The following is a 21798-nucleotide window of genomic DNA, read 5'->3' as shown; positions in this document are numbered from 1 at the left end:
GCAGGCCCACAAATAGGTTTCAGAGCACATCAGATTTTCCAAAACTTCACAACGTCGTCCACAGGTAACAATTCAGATTTCAACAGCACCTAAATGAGTTGTCAAGTAGTGTCTGGTCTGCTGCAGACACGCCACAAGATTGTGTGTGATTGTTGAAAAACATTTTTATTTCAAGTTCAAGGATTGTATTGTACAGTATAATATACAAATACCCAATTCACTTACATCAGGCATAACAAACATAAATACATGAAAGGAATAAAAATAAATAGATAAACAAAACAAAAAGTTATTAGATAGAATTATGAAGATAAAATAAATTCTTGCCACTCAGTTTCAAATAGTTCTACATGATTAATAAATTAATAATTAATTTGAGTTTAATTTTATTCTGATTATTCATTGATTTAAGAGACCTTAAATACTGTTTTCAATCAAGAATAATTTGAATACTGGAATTGATTTTCAAAATTTTGATTTGTGAACGTGAAGTTAACTGAACCAAATATATAAGGGAATAATTTTACAAATTTTTTAAAATATTTTAACTCATAAAATGTAACATTTTCCTTTTCAAGCGTAACCGTACAATATTTCTTACATAAAATATATTTTTCAGCTTCTTTCCACAATGTGCCCCAAAAGGACACTGATAAAATACTTGAGATAATTTCAGAATAGTTTTTAGAAAAAGAACATTTGTCATCACCAAGAATAAAGTGTTAAATGTAGATGTTTGTTGGTTATGTGTTGCGTAATAGTTTTAAATATTGGATGGATGGATGCAGCCACTGACGTGTGTTCTTCCAATGTGCTTTCCTCCAGAGCTGCGTTGCAAAACATAATGCAGCTCAAATGACATCAATGAGACAGAAAAATATTACTCCCAGTGCAACCATGCATTTTGAGTTTTGTAGAGTTGTTGATGAAGGGCGTTGGGGATTTATTTTCATTTATTTATTTATTTATTTTTACTGTACTCATAAAAAAAAAAACACATCGCACTGAAAGGCTGAACGTGGGACGCACTTTTATCAATTGAGCAAACTGGCATCATTATCATCATTATTATTATTTTTATCACCGTGTCACAAACTATTGAAGTCACGAGGATCCAAAACACACGCAATTTTACAACTTTATTGCTCGTCCTCGATTGGTGTTTGAACAGCGCCCGGATATGAATGAAACTGCTTATTACCGTAATAAAAAAATTACGGCTCTTGTTCTTTCTCCTGTAGACGAAGTTTAATAACTTGGCTTGTTGACTTGAATATATATTCATAATTTCCTCATACAAATTGCTTACACTCATGACAAAGGGTGTAACATAGACTAATCTCAATCAAGTGACTTCATACTTCATTGGCTGTGTTTTTATTTGGAGCTTTACGGTTGAGTCGTATTCCGGGAAAGAGGGGCGGGTTCATTTGCAAAGATTTAAGTTATGAAGCTTTGCGAGCACAACCAGTCTCTGGCAGCTACTGGTACAACGCCGATGGCAGGTATGCACCCAATCACCATTATATTTGCTATTACTCTTTTTAATTACAAACTTAAAAAAAAAAAAAAAAGCTATGGTCGTCGTTGCAGCGTAAACAAACTGCACTTTTTTTGTCCTTTCTTTAACGTTCATTTCTTGACTTTCTCTCTTCGATCACAATTTGACTCGCTTTGTACCACACTGACTCATTTTATTCCAGTAAATGCCGCGCCTAAAGGGAACATATCCCCGATAAAAAGAAGGAAATGCGCTGACGAGTGGTTCCATCCCCGTCACATAATGATCGGAGGTGTGTTGTCGCTCCGTGATCGGCTCCGATGGCTTTACAAACACGCGTCGTTCACGATTTGTCTCGCCTTCTTTCAGACATTGTCATAGAACGCCAACCAGTCTCTGTGTGCGTACCTGTGAACTACAAGGTGACTCTGAGCGTCCGCGCTGAGGCTGCAACCATCCTCAAGTATCAGTGGTTCACTAAAGGTGACGGTGATATCAACGAGGTATATATATATATATATATAGATGTTACTATTTAAATAACTCTTTTTCATTGTGGATAACATCTTTTTTTCCCCCCTTAACATCTTGTTTATCCTAACAAGGATGAAAACACATCAGGCTATTTCTTGTTTGCTTGCTCATACGAACATTATTATTTTTACATTCTGTTTCATCTTTGTCAGAGGCAAAGGTGAAGAAATGTGGGGTCTTCTGTTACATATTTTTTTCTTGTGTGGCAGTTTTGCGTGATCTTTGAATATATGATAATAATGGCATCGTACTGCGTGTATGAAATTCTGTCACATCTTTTCACGTCTTGATTGGGAGTGTATCTGGATTTTTTTTGCATGTGCCCCAATGATGAACATGTGAATCCCTCGTTTCATTATCATCTTTTTTTTTTCTTCTTTTCTTAAAGGTCTATGGCGGAACTCAGGAAGATCTGCTCATCGAGGCGGTTAAAACACAATACTACGTGTGCCGTGTGAATGACACCTCTTCCAACTGGGTGTTCAGCGAGTGGGTGAAAGTGAAGGTGCTGGACTTGGATGCCTCAGGTATGAATGGCCACAAATTCTAAGCGGATCCACAAAATGCTTCGTTATGGTTGTTTTGCACATCATTAGGATTGTCACTTGGGTGTTTTGGTGATACTTTCATTTCTTTTCCCAACCATACCAGGTTTGCCACCACAGTGGCAGGGGCAGCCCCACATTGCAATCAACCCGAAACCTCAGACAGTCCAACCGGGTGCAAAATTCACACTTCGCTGCGCAGCCTTTGGCAACCCTGCTCCACGCTACCAGTGGTACCGAAATGGACATCTGCTGGCAAGAAACACTACTGACACGCTGCAGGTAAGGTAGGATGTTTACCAAGTGCCAATATTAGTTGTTTACACTCTGCCAGGCACACGTCGCTGACTTTGTCATTCATTCCGAAAGGCCAGTTAATATGTAGCCTGATGTTTGATGTGCGGTGGAGTGTAATCTCGCATGCAGGCCAGTGAATGAGCTATTATTTGTGCTACCTGTAGATTGATCGGGCTGAAGCCGAACACACCGGATGGTACTTGTGCTCAGTTTCTAATGTGCTGGAGGAGATATGGAGCGAAGCCGTGGAAGTTGACGTTGGTGAGTCAGACGAAACTTATCATAGACAACGTTTGCTGTAGTATCCGTTGAACTTGCTTAGATTTCTGTGAAGCGCAATCTTAAACGGGACCATCACTTCACATTCATGCCATTCAACTGGATTAAAACTCAGCATTTTAGTTTCCATTATGCTGAAGGTACTTTCCCCATTGCTACAGAATTAAAAGGGAAGCTGTCCGAATCGAAATGGTATTGTGTCTGATCAGAAGCAGTTCACAGTGCAGTTTCTTCTTTTTGCTGTTTTTTTGGGGTTTTGCGGTATGCATCACAGATAGATTGCAACACTCCATGCAATCCTTCTTGACAAAATTAGATTCACTGTTGTTGACAAAATGTTGAGTCACGTATTCTGTTTCCATTCAGTGCCAAATGATCGACTTCCTCTATCAGAAACCAAAGGTACATTTTGGGAGAATTTCATTTCCAACCCACAGTTTTGTTATGTTTAAAGGGGAACAATTTAGGCTTTTTATTTTTAGAAGAAATACATCCAAATCTATTTTGGTCCGTTCCAGCTGTCGACAAAGTCGCCTTACTTATCGGCAATTTGAATTACTCCAACCACCCTGCATTAATGGCTCCCATGATGGACGTACATGAGCTGGCCAACCTCCTGCAGCAGCTGGAATTCCGGGTGGTGTCCTTGCTGGATCTTACCAAGGTGGAGATGCTGGCTGCTGTCGACGAGTTTTTCCACCTCCTAGACAGAGGTGTTTATGGTAAGAATCATGATCCTATTATTACTTCATCAAATCAGTGTCTGATTCTGGAAGATTTAAGTTGGGCAATACAACAGTGAAGCCCTGCATATTCAGTTTTTTTTTTTTATAAACATAGACATAGAGACAAACAACCAGTCACATTCACAATCATACCTAAGGGAAAATTAGAGTCTCCAATTACCGTAATGTATGTTTTTGGGATGTGGGAGGAAACCAGCGTGCCTGGAGAAAACCCACGCAGGCACGGGGAGAACATGCTAACTCCACACAGGCGGGGCCAGGATAGAACCCGCGTCCTCAGAACTGTGAGGCCAACGCTTTACCAACTGAACCACCGTCCCGCCAAGATCAAATAATCCAAGTCATTTTAAGTGTAATGTTGAAAGATGAGTTATCATAGTTATATCTCAGGGGCTTATTTCCGAGTGAGGGAAGAATGGAGCGCGAGATCGACAGGTGGATCAGTGCAGCGTCTGCAGTGATACAGATTTCTGCATCGGTCTGTCATGGTGAAGCTGAGCCGAAAGAGAAGCTCTTGATTTTTGGTCGATCTATGTTCCTACCCTCATCTATGGTCACGAGCTGTAGGTTGTGATGAATTGCTGATATGAGTTTCCTCCACGGGGCATCGAGGCTCTCCCTTAGAGACAGGATGAGAAGCTTGGTCACCTGGAAGGGGCTCATGGTACAGCCGATACTCCGCCGCATTGAGATGAGTCAGAAGCTGTGGCCCGGGCTTTTGGTTAGGATACCTTCTACACCAAGGGTGCTCAATGCGTTGATCATGAAGCAGTCTTGGTGGATCGCGGGACAGCCTAAAAAAAAAAAAAAGAAAAAAGACGTCCGCCAATGTTCCTTCTAAACTGCGTGCATCCGCAATTGTACACCACTGATGCAGTCTCTTCGCAGATATTCTGCGTTGTGAGCAAAAAAAAAAAAAAAATCCATGCAAATTGAAAATATAACATACAGCTCTTCAGTTTGTGGCATTTTGCAATATGATTCAATGAGTGAGGTGTGACTGGTTGTTACATTCTATGGCACAATTCACATACGTACTGGAAAAAAAATGAAAAGAAGAAGCCACTGGTTTCTTTTAGGCAGCACATGGATCTTTCGCTAACAACGACCGCTGCTCCGCCACACTCTCTTTTTCCTAGTTTACTTTCCATTCCCCCATGGCCCCTGCTCTTAAAGACGTGCACTCATAATTACACGTTACAGTACTTATGCAGCCCATCAATGTGTTTTATAATGACAGCGTCCACCACCTCTGCTTTAGTTCGGAACACAGTCTGGGCAACGTAGACCAAAGACGAGCTAGACATGCTGCTTATGTTTACTTTCGATATTAATGGAGAAAGTTAAAAAAGACATGTTGTTATTTTAAGATACAATGACTGTCGGAGTATTTGAATAATCAAAGAAAAAGTTGTTAAACTGGACAAGATTTTCTCTTTTCCGAGTGGGAAAGGTCTGGTCTGAACCCGAAGTAGAAAGTGCAGGATGAGATGGTGGGTCATTTTAAAATTCCACCTTGGCACAGCCTTATCCAGGATGAGAGCTAATTCTGTATTTTAAATATAGGAGGCAACATGACATTAACCTTAAAACACTTTGGGAGCATTACCCCCCCCCACCCCCTCGTTGGTAGCTTGCGAGAGGCTGGCTGCTTGAAAAGTAGATCTTGGAGTCAAACAGTCTGGGCACCCCTGTCCTAGACACTTTCCTGGTCTGGTGTTCAGGACGTGTCACACTGGGAAGAGGCCCACGACACGCTTGAGAGACTATGTCTCCTGGCTAGCCTGGGAACCCCTGCGGAATCCCCCTGGTAGAGCTGGAAGAAGTGGCTGGAGAGAGGCAAATCTGGGCTGCCCCCTATGACTTGACTCTGGATAAGCAGGAGAGAATGAATGAACAAATGTTTTGGGATTATTTTCATCATAAACATTTTTGGAGGGCCGTCAATTAGTCGCGGCTTTTCGCTATTTGCAGCAGGACTCTGTCCTTATGCCCCGCAAATAGCAGGGGTTAGTGTACCTATATAATAAACTGGCTGTATTGTAATCTGAAACCTAACATGTCATGGGTAATCTCTGTCTTCCTAGAAATAAGTTTTGATCACAGGAAGAACTACACACTATTTATGGTGTTGCATGCCATTCTCATATCAATTTCAAAACATTACACTGAGATGATGATGATATGGATTTGTTTACCTCGGTCTCACTTTTCTGATTGCTCCAGTGTCTTCATGTTAAGCACATGTTCATAGCGCTGAAATTGAGCAATTTATATTTCATAACCCTTTCCAGGTCTCTTCTACTACGCGGGCCACGGGTTCGAGCGCGCTGGGAGAAATTACTTGGTGCCTGTGGATGCTCCACAACCCTACCAAACCGAAAACTGTTTGTGTGTGCAACGGGTCATGCTAAGCATGCAGCAACGACAAACTGCTCTGAGTGTGATCCTACTGGATACCTGCCGAAAATGGTAACCGTAGCAGAGAGATTTCTGTTTTTATTAAAAAGCACATTATTTAAAAATTAACAGGTTAGGATTACATTATTATAGAAAAAAAAAATCACAGGACTTTCAAAAAATGTTTATCACTATATACAGTGAAGAAAATATTTGTATAAGTATTTGAACACCCTGCTATATTGCAAGTTCTCTTACTTAGAAATTATGGAGGGTCTGAAATTTTCATTGTAGGTGCATGCCCCCTGTGAGAGAGATAATCTAGAAATCACAATGTATGATTTTTTTAAACAATTTATTTGTGTGATACAGCTGCAAATAAGTATTTGAACACCTGAGAAACCCATTGTTAATATTTGGTACAGTAGCCTTTGTTTGCAATTACAGAGGTCAAACATTTCCTGTAGTTGTTCACCAGGTTTGCACACACTGCAGGAGGGATTTTGGCCTACTCCTCCACACAGATCTCCTCGAGATCAGACAGGTTTCTGGGCTGTCGCTGAGAAACATGGAGTTTCAGCTCCCTTCAAAGATTTTATATTGGGTTTAGGTCTGGAGAGTGGCTAGGCCATGCCAGAACCTTGATATGCTTCTTACGGAACCACTCCTTGGTTTTCCTGGCTGTGTGCTTCGGGTCATTGTTATGTTGAAAAACCCAGCCACGACCCATCTTCAATGCTCAAGGCCTTGACATCTGCTGGTTTAAGCAGGGGAAGCTTCCGTGCTATGCATGATTTCAAACCATGACGTCTTAGTGTATCACCAAAAGTCATCTTGGAAACGATGGTCCCAGCTCTTTTCAGGTCATTGACCAAGTCCTGTCGTGTAGTCCTGGGCTGATTCCTCGCCTTTCTCGGGATCATTGAGACCCCACGAGGTGTTATTTTGCATGGGGTTCAACTCCGATTGAGATTGACCGCCATGTTTAGCTTCTTCCATTTTCTAATGATTGCTCCAACAGTGGACCTTTTTTTTTCACCAAGCTGCTTGGCAATTTGTCCGTTGCCCTTTCCAGCCGTGTGGAGTTGTACAATTTTTGTCTTGTCATGTGTTGGCCATGTTACAAGTTTGAGTCTTACTGATTGTATGGGGTGGACGGGTGTCTTTATGCAGGTAACGATTCTTTTTAACGATTATGCATCTAATTCTGGATAATACATGGTGTGGAGGTGGACTTTTAAAGGCGGACTAACAGGTCTTTGAGGGTTAGAATTCTGGCTGATAGACAGGTGTTCAAATACGTATTTGCAGATGTATCACAGAAATAAATCGTTAAAAAAACATACATTGTGATTTCTGGATTTATCTTTTTAGATTATCTTTCTTACAGTGGACATGTACCTACGATAAAAATTTTAGACCCCTCCATGATTTCTAAGTGGGAGAACTTGCAATTTAGGAGGGTGTTCAAATACTTATTTTCTTCACTGTATTAGAAACATTTCTGGATTGTAACAATTCCTCTGAGAATGTATTTGTTCCCAGTTTTATGATTTATTTGGTATGCCCCACTGTTGCTTCCCCATGCCTTATCTAAACATTGTACTCTTCTTGAAGGCACAACCAGCAGTCCATACCATCAGCCATCATGCCGCTGCAGCCTACAGGGAATACCGTGTATGGTTATGGCACGTATGTACATTTTTTATTTGAAATATTTCATCACAAAAAACAACTCCCGGCGATCTTATTATTGGCCAATGTTGTTTTGAATACTAAAACCACATTTTATGACTGCGCCCATCCAGGTGCGAAGATGCTGAGGCTTTTGAAGTCCAGGATGGAGGAAAAAGTACAGGAATCTTCACCAAATACTTGAACAAGTACATCCTTCAGGCGGAGAAAGTCACGCACGTCTTGGAGAGGGTGTCAGAGGGTGAGTGTCAAAGAAAGCAACTAAAATCCATGGTAAATCGATCAAAAAGCAAACATTTGTTCTGTTCCTGGAGCATTGGCAGGACTGCAGACACGTTTCGTAATCACTGGCGCCTCATTTTAGTGCTTTTTCAACCTCTTCTGACAGACTAATCGGTTATCAGCATCAGGGGTGCGGGCACAAACCACTGCAAACTGCATTTCCCATTTACCGTCATTGATTCACGTCTTGAGAGGGTGCTTGTCTGTCTCATCTGCCGGAGACAAATTCCTTGTGTGGCCGAAAAAAGCTAATTCGGATTCTTTCGGAAACACAATACCGTATTTGTAAATGGGCTTTCACGCGCGACCTCATTCTCTGGAAATTCACTCTTGTCTGCTCAAGAACAGCAAGAAACCCGAGCGCCGCAGACCACAAAACAGCTGCTGTGCCTTTTGGACCCCTCCCACCGTGCCCCTTTGCTCCTGCTCTCACGGGTTCACTTCCAAATCAGCTGTGACTGGGGGAGGGCACCTTGCTGACACTCGGGCTACGCTTAATTTTTGCCACAGTTTCAAATACTTGAAGTCAAAATGATGATGATAAAGGAGAAAATACCAGTATTTGGTTTGTGCCTTTTCTGGCCAGACTGGTTCTATTAATGAGAGCATAAAGGCTGCTGAAGTAAAAAAAAAAAGTTTTAGTCTTAAAACCTGCTTGCTTGTAATGCTTTATGATGTTATTTCTTCTTCCGTGGAGTGTTTTATATTATTTTATGATGAACAGGCTAATGAAAAATTGTATCTTTTCTGTGTAAGGCTTTAGAATAAGGAAGTAATGCTTTTTTATGTCAAGTTCTTTCCAATAAGATGTCTGTTTTCCTTGTGTACATTTCCTCATTTTGGAATGAGCTTAACGTGGTATAGCCCGTTTGATTTCTACCGTAGAAGTTGCCAGATGTGAAACATGAATAGGAACTTGAAATTATCTTCGTCTTGCTTTTACGTGTTACTTTTTCCCTTCCTCATTCCTGCGTGGTCATCCATTGTACATTTCTCCTTCACGTTGCGTCTCGTCAACTCATTCACCTCAGCAAATTTCCCTGGGTTCCTCAAAGTCAGCCATGTGCATCCCATGATGTTTTTGTAAACCTCATTCTCTGCTATGTGGTAACTCAGGCAGTTTACATGCTGGATCAGGTTGGAGGAGCTGTTGCGGTTAAAGTTTGGGTGTTGTTTTTAAATTCTGACTTGCATCGGGCGGAGTTAATTGCCTGTGACCGGAATCCAAAGCTATCGATTTACTGCAAGTGACACACAGCGCTGACCAACTGAGCCGTGACGTGACTACTGACTTCATTTAGTGTTATTCCTTTTCCAGCGATCATACGCTCGGTTGGTAGTTGCAAACTTTTGTACTTCCTGCCTTCACTGTACCCAAGATGAATATTTTGACTGAGTGACTTTGACCAAGAACCTGGAAAATGAACAATCGGGCAATTGTTTATAATTTTTTTTTTTTTTTAACATGATCTCAAATAGGATGGAAGAATTGCATGACATGCATTACACACAACAGTGTAATAATGCTACTGGGTGTGCTGTAGTTCTTTTTATAGTTAACTATTAATTAGCAGAGCGTGTTGTTCATTCATTCGTAAACTAGTTGAAAGTGAATCTCATAGTTGCAGGAAAGTACTTGATGCTACATTTCCTCAATAGCTAACCTCATCTTTATGCTTCATGAGAATTGACATCCAGCCAAACCTGAAATCGGCCCTGATTCAAAAGTGTGTTCAACTCGAGTTTGAAAGAGATCCGGGCAGTGTTCAGACTAATCGAAGACTTTTTCAGAAGTTTTGGTTAACAACATCTATGAATTGTGAACATACTGAGCCTGTTTCTCCTCTTCACATCAGATTTAGGCAGGGACCCTCTGATCACAGGCAAGCAGGCTGTGGAAATCAAACACACCCTGAAGGAGCCTCGGTCGCTTGCAGATCCACTCCAGGCCGCCGGCCACACACGGGAGCTGCAACTGAGAGATTTCTGCTGGGGACGAGCAAATAGTGCGTCACGTAATGTTTGGCCCTTAGATTTACATAAAGAAAAATATCCTTGATGCAATTTCAGCTTGAGTCACTGTGATAAATTTGTTGCTTACACCACCTACACTACAGCATGTGATATCCTATTTAAAAATAAACCATTCAGAAAATACTTCCTCATAAAGAAGAAACGTTTTGATCTGGTTCCCTTTTGTTTGATGCTTTTGTCTATTATGTTAATGAAAGCTGTTTGTGAGATCTCATAACTTCCTCAAATTTACCTGACGCTTAAGGTTAGTCATTTTCACATCATAGGCTTACCATAAATTAATGAGCCTGTTTATGGATAGCTTGAAGAACTTCTCTCCTATGGTTGTAAATACTGCTTTATTCAAAATATACTAACAATATTTTTTTATGTTTTCAGAGCTACCTGAGAAGAGGCAGCTAACGTTCCTCTGTGGCGTAGAAGTGGAAGTCAGCTTCTCGGCATTGTTCTCGAATGTCATGGTGACTTTTGGAGTTATCAAGACCACCAGCTCAAAAACGGACAACTGCACTATCACTCTGAGTAGCATACCTGTAAATATTGTCACCCGCCGCTTAATACTGTAATATGAACATCCTGCTAAGCCACCTCGAAAACCACAAATACTGAGTCACTTTCAGATAAAAAAAAAAAAAAAAAAAAAAACAGGAAACAAACAAAGTAATAATAATTATAATCAAGTTTTATTTTTACCAAATTGCTCAGGGTGTTACGCCGAACCTTATCAGCATTTTAAATTCCACGTCGCTCACAGTAGATGTCAAGTTTCCATGAGAAAACCGAAACATGACCACTCACCACGTTTCACAAGTCTGGGGAAGTCATGCCCATATATAGACATCCACTTTCCGCCTCACTAAAGCCGCACAAGCTCAAAGGCGGAAGAGTCCATTTCATGTCACTTTGCTCAATGTGAGAAAAGCTCTCATGGGCTGTACTGACATCTAGTGGCTGATTAAGTTTCATGTTTGAGAACTGAGCTTTTGACAAAATATGATACTGACTCGTGAATTCACCTCGTGCTTTCTCAGCCAATGGAAGACATTTTGTCCGGGCCCGGGAGGTTCGAGGAGATCGACTCCATACTACTGGGTCAAGCGGATAACCCAGACTGTACTCTGCGACTGTGCGGTCTCCAAAAGCTCAAGGTATGCGTGCCTCCGTCTGTTGCGACAAAGCAAAAAGCGGATCAAAACATTTTGCCATATTGTTTTGCTCGCCCTTCGTTAGGAGTCACTGGTCATCAAGATGGATCTACACTACACGGACGCCCAGAGCAGACGGCGCCTCACAGAAAGCCAACGGGTGGACATCGGGAAACCTTTGGTGGCGTCCTGCAAATTGTACAACGCGATTCAAAGCACGTCGCGGACGAAACCAAACGCTGCTTCCGCCCGGAGTGCGGCCGACATTCCGCGCTGCAAGCAACCGCTGAGGCAGACTCTGGCCCGTCCGGGTCAGCCTTTTACCAGGAAGGCGGAGTGCGCTCACACGAAGGCCGCCAGGTGCAACGAACCTGAGGAGAATGATGAGACTGAGCTGCAAGACTTCAGATCTTAGACATGTTCATCTTAATTGAGGACTCTGACATTTAAGATGAATCATGGAGGTGTTTGGGTCATGTAGCTGGTGTCGGGCCAAAACCTCTTTTGACACAATTTGGTCAATTTCACATTTTTATAGTAATACTGTATATATCATTTTAATGTTTTTTTTTTTTTTGTTTTGTTTTTTTTTACAAATGGAAATTGTTGCTCAATATATTTATATATAAACAACTTAAATTGCTGAAAATTAGTGGGTCAGGAAACATGCCATGTTTGGGGTTTCCTGGTATCTGATGGTTTTGGAGATGGGAGGATTCCGCCTGATGCCAGCAATACTTGTACAGAATTATCTTTCAAAAAAGATTGATCTGTACCCTTGCTCATTAATGGTTTTGTCTAAAAGCAAGTAATTATATTTGTTGCTGAGTACTTGCTGCTGGCTAGCAATACACACACACATAAATAAAGACAATTATTTATCCAGAAAATAAGACCGTTATGTATCCGGCTAAATACTCTTGTGTTTTGTTGTAACTCAGTGAAAATGTGATCTGGTTCTCGCTGGAATATTGCAGCAAGATAGGTTTATAATGTGCACTGCTGTTTTCGACTGATGTCACACACCTTCCGATTTTGAACGCGGGCGCCATCTTGGTTTGGTGAATTCACGTAAACACACGTAACGAACCAGGAATCATTTCAGAAAGGCTTATGAATGAGGGCGCACTGCTATGTTATCGGTTGCTCAAACGGGCGTTGTAAAGCGTCTTTCTTCCGACTGCCAGGTGTGATCAAGAACCAGTGCGAGAAAACGGAGCAGTTAGCAACCAAACGGCGACAACTGTGGCTGTCTCGTATTAGCAGAGCCGATTTAGCAGCCAAGCCCAATACTCGTGTGTGAATGCAATGCATGTCTCCAAAATCTGTATTTTCTGTTTCATTATAATAAGTTTGCAAAAACAAGTTACCGCACTGCTAGCTGTTTCGTAAGTTGAATTAAAAATGTAGCCGTGGAGGTGGAGAAAAAGGTGGGGGCTCCACTTGGGATTCGTCCCGGTCGAACATCTGGCGCTCTACCTCTGGGTAACAAAAACAAAAATAATAATCTACATCTCTTTTGTTGGTAAAACCAACATAATTTAACAACGCTGACTATAATCATGTGGTAGATATTTAAATTGCATTGTGGGGAGACAGGTTGCTTACAATGGATACCGCGGTACGACGACCCTAGCCATTGATGAATTGGTTGTCGGCCTCCAGGCCTTTGTAATTCCTTTGTTGGTCCACGGTATAAGCGCTTGTCAAGAAGAGGAGATAGTGGACCACGTCTGGATAGGTTACCAACGCCCACCGTTGTGTGCTCCATTTGTGTTCCTCTGAGGCATATGGGTGGATATTGTCGCTCAAAGCAGACTTCTTGTCGTAACGGTTTCTTGAACCAACATCTAATGAGCACCGATAACTTTCCAAAGTCCCATTAGCCATCATGCGTCACTTTTTAACAGTCGTACGAACATTTGTGTAACTCCGGTCTATACTGTGCGTCAGCAGAGTGAACCCATCCAACACGGCCAGGTGCCCCGGATGTAGTCACGTGGTCGAAAACCGTCTTTAATGGCAGCTATTGAAATAGTCCTGGAATTCCTACAAATGATAATTACCACTGGAAAGGGCACACAACTTTGTCACGTTAGCGTGGTTATGATTTTACACAGCAGGTTTGACGGGTGGGATAACAATAAATATATACATTTTTATGGTACAGCTGGAGCCAGTCCCGGTTAGCTTGCCGTGATCGTATAGTGGTTAGTACTCTGCGTTGTGGCCGCAGCAACCCCGGTTCGAATCCGGGTCACGGCAGATGGGTTCCTTTTAATTTTAGCACTCCTTGTCTGTGCCTTTGTTCTTTATTGCCTGGCAAATAACTATGGACGTGTCTTTGTGTTACGTGGCCGTTTTGTGTGTTGAAAATAAATGCCCGTTAGTTTTGATGATGCAGGGACGATATTTTTCCTGCAGGGGGCAGTGTAACGCTCAATTCTTTTCACGACTGCACAATAAAAGATAAAAAACCACTGACATCGACATTTTAAAGTGAAGTTCAACCTGCCATATTTTCACAAAATCAGCTAGCATGTGATCGGAATCTGAATATTCCATTTGGGCTCATATGCAGCCGAGGGACGAAAAGCAGGATGGATAAATGAGCACACTTAAGGTGCGAGTAAGAATGAGAGGGGCCGAGGGCAAAACGTGAACGTTATGTGGGGGAGGAAACGCTTCGACCTCCGGTTGGTTGACTTTGACGTCAGATTTGATGTGGACCCGCCCGCCAGCTCAAGTGGCAGCAGTGAATGAAGGGGTGGGAGTCGTGTAATCCGGCATCAGACTACGTGTGGATGCGGGCATCCCGGGGGTTGTTCCTACTTTGTGGTGTCAGCGACGACCACCTGACGGGGTCGCGATGGTGCACGGCTCCGCGCCTCGACGTGCGGCTTCGGGCCGTTTTGGGGACCCGGGCGTGCGGCCGTTGTGACGTCCACTTGCACGCCGCTGTTTGTGCCGACTTTATTGTTTCCGGTCCAGACGCACAGCGAAGATGTTGAGCCGATTCGTGAGCGGCAGCGTCAGGAATCTCGAGAGGGAATACGGCTGCACCGTCCGGCTGCTGGACGACTCGGAATATACGTGCACCATTCAGGTGAGTCACCACCTGTCGGGTCGTCGTGCGATTGCAGTGGTCGGGCTGAGTGCCATTGAGCAGAGGGGCTTCCTCGCATGGCTGCTCTGCTGGCTCACTGGCGACAAGCTTGACCCCGAGTGCGCCCTCGGTTCTGCCATTCCAGACAACCTCACGCTAATTTAGGGTGATGCTTTTAGCCCTCGTGGCCCACTATTGTCAAAACACATCAGCTACAGGCCACGTTTGCTGTCAGCGGTCTGAGATATTCGAGAGAAGGAAAAAAAAAAAAGGTAATCGTTGTAGCTTCGTTGTTTCTTATCACTGGTGTTGTACCCTTGACCCTTGACACTTGACTTAAACATCCTGACCCCGTTGGACACCTCTTCTGAGTCCATCAAAACTCCTCAAGGCTAATGTTAGTGTAGGCTTTTATCATAGCAATAATGGCAATTGACTGGAACAGTAAATTCCCCAATGAGATGCATTATTGTCGAATATACCTCGAGGGACTTACTGTGGAGTTCTCACATTGCAGTACCCTCTACATATATACCTTAGACACATTGCAGTTTTCTCAATTGCCAAGACACATTTCTCGAAGCAATCCATAATTTTCTCTAAAATGTAAACAGAAAACCCAGTTTTCAAGCTACATTAGCAAAACCTCCGATTCAGCACTGAAAACCAAACATTGTTGTCTTATCAGATTTTCAGTCCATCAAAATGAAAAACACCACTCGACAGTCATTAGACACGACATTATAAATAAAGCGAAACATGACGATCCGATCGTAAAGCTGTCTGAGTAATTTTTATCTTTCACAAAAGGAATGCATTTTGCAAAACGAATGAAATAAATACCATATACAAATAAATACTAGGCCTACAAGTTTAATGGAAAATGGATGTATTGACAGTTGAAACACCTTTTTTTTGTCCACCACTGTCTATAAAGTCATACCGTAAATGTAAACCGTCAATTTATGGTACTTAAGTGAGGCTTCTTGCTTGCTTGATTATTAAACCGAGGACAAGAACGGTCAGCTTTCGTGAACCTCTTTGGCAGTTCGTCTGGGTCTAATGATACATACGCCTTATGGGACAAGGTATTGTAGACTTGTTTTAAATTGTAATCTCTGCCCTGTAATTTAATTTTGAGACGCACAGTAAGGCCAGTATGCCCTAGTTTGTCACCTGGGTCGGACTTTTATAACTTGGGAAGTGAAGGGAATTGAAAGCAACGAACCTGTTGCTTTCTGCTGCACTGGGAGTCCACCAATTTCCTGTCTGGGTTAAATTACATTTATTTTCCATCCATTTTCTTCACCGCTTATCCTCACAAGGGTTGCGGGGAGTGCTGGAGCCTATCCCAGCTGTCAACGGGCAGGACTCGGGGTACACCCTGAACTGGTTTCCAGCCAATCGCAGGGCACATCGAGACAAACAGCCGCACTCACAATCACACCTATGGGCAATTTAGAGTGTCCAATAAACCGGAGTGCCCGGAGGGAAGTCACACATACACGTGGAGAACATGCAAACTCCACACACGCGGGTCCGGGATCGAACCCAGGACCTGAGAACTGTGAGGCCAACGCTTTCCAGCTGACCCACTGTGCCGCCTACATTTATTTTTACTCATAAAATTAACTGGAAAATGATTTTGAAGCACATGATGAGGCCAGTTTATCACAACTCGTAAATATGTACTTTTCAGGGTTATTGAAACCTTACCACTTGACCTGACACTTACAGAATATGAACTTGTAAAATGGTCATTATTCCAGAATGTATCCTGTGAAATTTGTTGTTGGTTTTGATCATAATATTGACTGGGATGTGATTTTGAGCACACAAAGGGAGACCAATTTACCTAACCTTTGAAAAGAAAAAGGGTTCCAGTTGTTTGGGGCAAGAAAATAAAAAATCTTGATCAAACACGGGGCAGTAAATTTATCTGCATGAGTGAAGTTGAGTCAACTTGAATGTCTAGTCCAATTGAGTGAAGAAGATACTTATCCCCGTTTGGACCTATGGAATACCTTATGGGGTGCATTAGTGTAGAATGTACCCTGAGGGACTCCTACTGTTGACCCAATTCTAACTGAGTAATACCCATTTTTTGTACCCCTGACGCTTGCTTTCATATTTGTTCTGGCCATAGTATTAGCACTTAGACTTGATAGTGTACATTTTTACTATTCTTATACCGTACTACACCACCCGCTGCCTTGAGGGATACAATAGCTTGTCACGTTGTTGATAGTTGTTTTGTACAGTTTTGTATGCGTACCGGTTGGAAGTATGCCTGAGCTTTTCTGTCAATGGAAAAGGGGCCATCATTTAACAGTTGCAGTCCAAAAGTGAAGGTACTCGAGATTGTTCCTTGAAGAACAGAAACGGACTCCTCATGTACCCCTACATTTGATTAGATGCAGCTCAGGTGGCGGGATACCGCCTTTCTTATATCGTGTGGCAATTTATTGATAGATTACTTCAAGCTGAGAAACATCCATCCATCCATTTTCTGTCCTGCTTATCCTCACTAAGGTCACGGGCATACTGGAGCCTATGCCACATATCTTTGGGTGAGAGGCAAGGGACACCCTGAACTGTTCTCTAGGAAATGGCAGGGCACATCTAAACAAAGCAACCATTGACAATCAGTGAATTTAATCTTCAATCAACCTACAAGCATTTTTTTGGGGAACCAGAGTACCCGGAGCAAACCCACGCAAGCACGGGAAGAAGATGCAAACTCCACACAGGCAGGGCTGAGGGTTCTTGGAGATCTGTTGCCGGCATCTTTTTGTAGCAACTGTCCATCCACTGCAAGCTTTGATGATGCGACACTTTTTGTTCATGCTCGCATCCTCCCGAGCAGGTGAAAAAGAACTGTCACATCAATTACAAAAACAATTTAGCGGATACGGCACAGTTAAGGATTAAAAGGTGTAAAAAAAAAAAAAAAAAAAACATCCCCAGAGACTTTGCTGACAAGACACATTAAAGCCTCGCCAAGGCAACATTAACCTGCCTTGTTGAAGAATCGCAAATTCTGAAGGCCTACCAGATTCTTCCTACTTTGATATCTTTTCTTATCAACAGGCTTTCACACTCCTGCCTTTTGTCCCATGAGAAGGTGTGAAGCGGATACTATAAAATGGTGAAAGGGTGTCAGCGTTGTAAGCAGACCTGCGTTAGTGCGCTGCGAGGCGAGCCAGAGACAAACAGTGAGGCCAGCAGGTGTTCTGTTTACAGCAGAGACAACGCGTGGTCTGGGCGGCTGACGTCAACATGCGTGAGGACGCAGCGGAGTGGAGGGGAAGAGGAGAAAGCTCTGTTGGGGCTGTTTGGATCTGTCTTCCTACCAAAGCAGTATGCTAAGTAAAGGATTTTGTTCAAAACTAAAGTACACTATGTTAATATCTCATGATTGATCAACTGATTGTTCAGTTGTACTTAACGTTGTAGCCGAGTCACCGCAGGATCATCTTGATATTGTTTTGTATCGGAATAATAGTCATTTCATTTAATCTCAGATTTGTAGTGTTTAAACTCTTTTATACCGTAGCGACATCAAGTACAATGGAGTACAATATCCACGGCAACGCATTGAGGAAATACGATGAAAGAAATAGCTGTTGTACGAGTTTACGCTGTTTGTATTCTTCAAGCAACTTGGACGCCATCTGACGGAAAAATATCCTCATTCTGCGTGATAACCTGGAGTTGTATATTCAATAGTAAAATGCTGGTACTTTTCAAGGAGGAAATATCATAATCTTTACTCTTTAATGATAAAGGGGAAGCACTTCCAGCCAATACTGCGGTGTGCAGCCCGTTATGCCCAGGGATTTAACTCACCTTTTTATGTGAACCCGCTTAATAGTGACCAGTTCTACGAAGATGGGAAGTTAAAATTCTTCGAGACATTTTCCCCATCACATCCGTCTCTCTCTCCCCCCGCTTGGTGTTGCTTGCCTCCAGTCGAGCGAGCGACTGCCAGCCGTTCCGTTCACGGGTGTTTGAGCAATTCTTGAGCCGTGATCATCATTGATCAGACAGTAGTATATGCTGGTCATTATTATTGTCGTGTTTTATGTTTTCATAACTCGCTTTGCGTGGCATCTGTGCCATACATTGACAGTGAAGCATTTCCATTTATGCTCAATGATTCTGTACAGCACTTTATTAAAGCTACTGTTGTTGTTTTTTTTTTCCAAACTGCACTATAAAAACAAAGTTGAGTGTTTCAAAGAGAAAAACTGTAGCAATTATAAAGGTAATACGTTATTAACTGTAAGTTTATGAAATTCCAGCAGTCAGCGAGTATACTTTGAGCAGTTTGATGCAGTCGTTGTTATTGTGATGCATTTGACTGATGAACAGAAGATAGCACACCACGGTACTATACAAATGTTAAAGGTCAGGTGTCATGGAATGGATGATTTTTAGTATGTTATTAATAAAAAAAAAAAAAACGGCAGCCGGCATTGACCTATCCGTTTTTTTTTTTCACCACAACACATGATTTTGATGTATATGATTTTTTGTAACTCCCACCATGAAAATCCAAATGACAGGTAGCTGTGTATACAGCTACTAAAAAAACATAATAGTTTGGGGGGGACCACGTAATCTGTCTCTCATAACGTAACAAAAGATCAGCGTACGTATGACAGGGGTGCTAAATGTGTCGGTGAAGGCTTCCGCGTTATGCCTCGCGGACGAGCACAGCTTCAGCCGGGCTGGCTCATACATACTGTCTGGGAGTCTGTTGTTAGAAGTAATCCGCATATCATCTAAATATGGCTCTAAACAACAGGGTAATATTGACCCGGCCACTTCACTCTGTTGTGAGATGTTCTCTTCTTCGAAAAGAGCTTTTGTGTCTGTAGGGGCGTGTTGGTCTCCCACAGCAGGGGCCACAGCATGTTTTCAATGGCGAATGTCCCGGTGTGATGTCACGGACAGTAGACGCAGCCAATATGGCGACCATTTGGATGTCAAATGACCCTTCCACAACTTTGCGCATGGATGATGCACTCTCCGCTCATATTTATTTTTTCGCATTGACATTGAAATGAATAATGTTATATGTATTTTTTTTTTATTTGAAAATCCATTTTAGAATCTGTATAGGGATGACGCTTGACCTTTAAGTGTGTCAGAGCCAAACAGAAGCTCTGCTATTTCTTTGCCGATGCTTTGTGCACATCCAGTTAAATTGGAGTCGGTGACAATTTTCAGGCAGTTTGAAAAGCATTCATATTTTTTTTCTAATAATTTAACTGTTGGTTATCTCACATTAAGGTATAGGCTAAACGGCTCAATGGGTTGTTGTAGCACATTGTCAATCTCGCCTGGCTTCATGCACAATCCAGCATTGAAGAAAGCATTAAAGGGCAGTTGAAGCTCCAAAGCAAATTGAGTTGTAGTCTAAATATGGGCATAGTAATTTATTGATCATCTGGGATGAACCCAAATGCTGCCATCCAAGCAGGTGTTCTATTTATTCAAAGAGAGATGCTCTTGTTGTTCAAAACTATATTCAGAATATGTACAGGAGACAAGTGCACCCTAGAAACAAACAATTAAAGTGTTCATTTATTGTTTTTGTTCATTCAAATGTATATCCATCCCGTTATTAGTCTCTTGTGAAGCTCTCTTGCGAACATTAGGAACACATCCCAAAGTGTCCTTCCAGTTACTGGTCTAACTGCAATCATCAATTGGAGGAGAGCAAGAAAAAGAAAAAGGAAAAAAGTCGTAACTAGGTCACAAACTTTCTCTTTTTCACTGTCTGATCATGTTTCCAGTATGCTGCAATTTGACTGTTCTTGTTATATCATACAGCAGCACATTCAAATGAAAACTCTCAACGATGTGTTGGCCCACATTCTGCGTTATTCCTGCCTTTGATTCACATTCATCTCCGCTGTGTGGACCGGTATCACCTTGTAAACATCAAAATCTTCCATAGAAAATGTGTCAAGGCACACAATGCAGCCAATGAAGGCATCTGAAGTTACATCATTTAAAAGGAAGAAGCCGGGATTGTGCAAGATTTTTAATTGAACTTGAATGGATGTCTGCTCTCATCATTCTACAAGGCCTCCATTTGGATCTGTCATCTAGATACAGGTTGACGGACGAGCCCGAAAACCTTCTTTTCGCCCTCAGGCAGCTTCTGCTGTGATTTTAATGCAGTGCTACAGCAGCGAGTCAGGCTGAGACGTTTTGTCAGGCCAGAAAACAATGAAAATGACATTTACCGGTAGACGTTTTTGTGCGAAGCGCACAACTCTCGGTGTTTAGCCGCCTGCGATATTATAGTGCGGCGCTGTCTGCTTCTCAGGAGTTAATCCCGAGTTTGCCATTAATTGTTCTTTAAGACTCACTGTTGGTATCCAAAGGCGAGCCCCGATGGGGTTTTACTGTTGGTCTTAAACGGTCTGTGACTGCACTAGAACAGTTAATACCCTATTCTGAAATTGGTGTGGGAAGAAGATGCACAAAGAGGGAGGGAAAGATGGTCACCGCAGACAGAAGAAAATCTTTGCTCATCCCTGAAAGGATTGCTACAATTTAGAGAGGCCTTTTTATAGAAAGACTTGTTTTTTTGTTGTTTTTTTTGTAAATTTAAGCAGTATCACTGACTCCTACTGGGAGTTTACGTCTTCTCACTTCTTCCCATCGTACTGTAAAAGTGTGATGCCAAAACACAGATTTTGCCACACGTTCTTTTCCCCCCATGCAATTTTTTACGCTTAAAAAAGCCACTGTTGTCATTTGTGTTGATTCTAATTATGTACACATTTAATGATGGGTTGTCGTGTTCTGGCCCACTCTAATCAAGAGTTAATTATAGATTGAAAACAACGAACCCAGTAATTTCTCGTGTTTTTCTAATATAAGTTTTGTTCAAGTGAGCCGCAATAGTCTGCTTGGGGTAGTGTTGTTTAAACAAACTCAGTGTTATGAAATTGAAAACAAAATACTCGAGTAAGGACGTCTGCCCTCGCATGACTGCGGTGACGGGGATTGAATTGTCCCAAATTTCCCTGAGGTATGCCGCCATCGTTGAGTCTCTGTAGTTGGCGTGTGTTGAGAGGTGCTTCACTTTGAAGCACGGTGCCAGCATCTCAGCTGTTGCTACGGCGACTGCGCAGTTACCCAAACTAAATGTAAGATCGCTCGCTGGTCAGGGTGGCCCAGGATTGAGAGTCCTGACGAGCAGCTCTTTCCC

The 21798-nt window shown here is 42.2% G+C and overlaps 2 protein-coding genes, 1 long non-coding RNA gene and 1 other non-coding gene across 5 annotated transcripts in view; 3 read left to right on the top strand and 1 right to left on the bottom strand.

The window, feature by feature from the left end:
- The first annotated feature begins 1384 nt into the window (after positions 1–1384).
- malt3 (MALT paracaspase 3) lies at positions 1385–12211 on the top strand. The gene is made up of 15 exons (XM_061823560.1): positions 1385–1505; positions 1704–1793; positions 1871–2004; positions 2424–2562; positions 2687–2862; positions 3042–3138; positions 3523–3558; positions 3675–3878; positions 6197–6374; positions 7920–7994; positions 8111–8238; positions 10136–10285; positions 10692–10846; positions 11345–11461; positions 11544–12211. The coding sequence occupies exons 1-15, from the start codon at positions 1448–1450 to the stop codon at positions 11871–11873; spliced, it is 2067 nt and encodes a 688-aa protein (XP_061679544.1). The 5' UTR covers positions 1385–1447; the 3' UTR covers positions 11874–12211.
- LOC133502580 (uncharacterized) lies at positions 3755–10248 on the bottom strand. Its single transcript, XR_009795506.1, has 4 exons — positions 10109–10248; positions 4634–4696; positions 4445–4521; positions 3755–3859 (listed from the first exon to the last, which is right to left on the bottom strand). It is a non-coding gene; the product is annotated as an uncharacterized LOC133502580 (long non-coding RNA).
- A 1440-nt stretch (positions 12212–13651) lies between the features above and the next one.
- Positions 13652–13723, top strand: trnah-gug (transfer RNA histidin (anticodon GUG)). Its single transcript has one exon. It is a non-coding gene; the product is annotated as a tRNA-His (tRNA).
- Positions 13724–13984: 261 nt separating this feature from the next.
- Positions 13985–21798, top strand: part of LOC133502500 (FERM domain-containing protein 5) — a 69022-nt gene continuing 61208 nt past the window's right edge. For both annotated transcript variants that reach the window (XM_061823365.1, XM_061823364.1), the window contains exon 1: positions 13985–14564. In XM_061823365.1, the coding sequence (XP_061679349.1) occupies positions 14463–14564 (102 nt within the window). In that variant the 5' untranslated portion in view covers positions 13985–14462. The remainder of the gene's footprint in view (positions 14565–21798) is intronic.

The sequence above is a fragment of the Syngnathoides biaculeatus genome, chromosome 6 (assembly GCF_019802595.1).
Source record: "Syngnathoides biaculeatus isolate LvHL_M chromosome 6, ASM1980259v1, whole genome shotgun sequence".
Taxonomy (NCBI): domain Eukaryota; kingdom Metazoa; phylum Chordata; class Actinopteri; order Syngnathiformes; family Syngnathidae; genus Syngnathoides; species Syngnathoides biaculeatus.
Note: the sequence above shows the minus strand (reverse complement) of the source record. Positions and strands in the feature narration are given on the sequence as shown.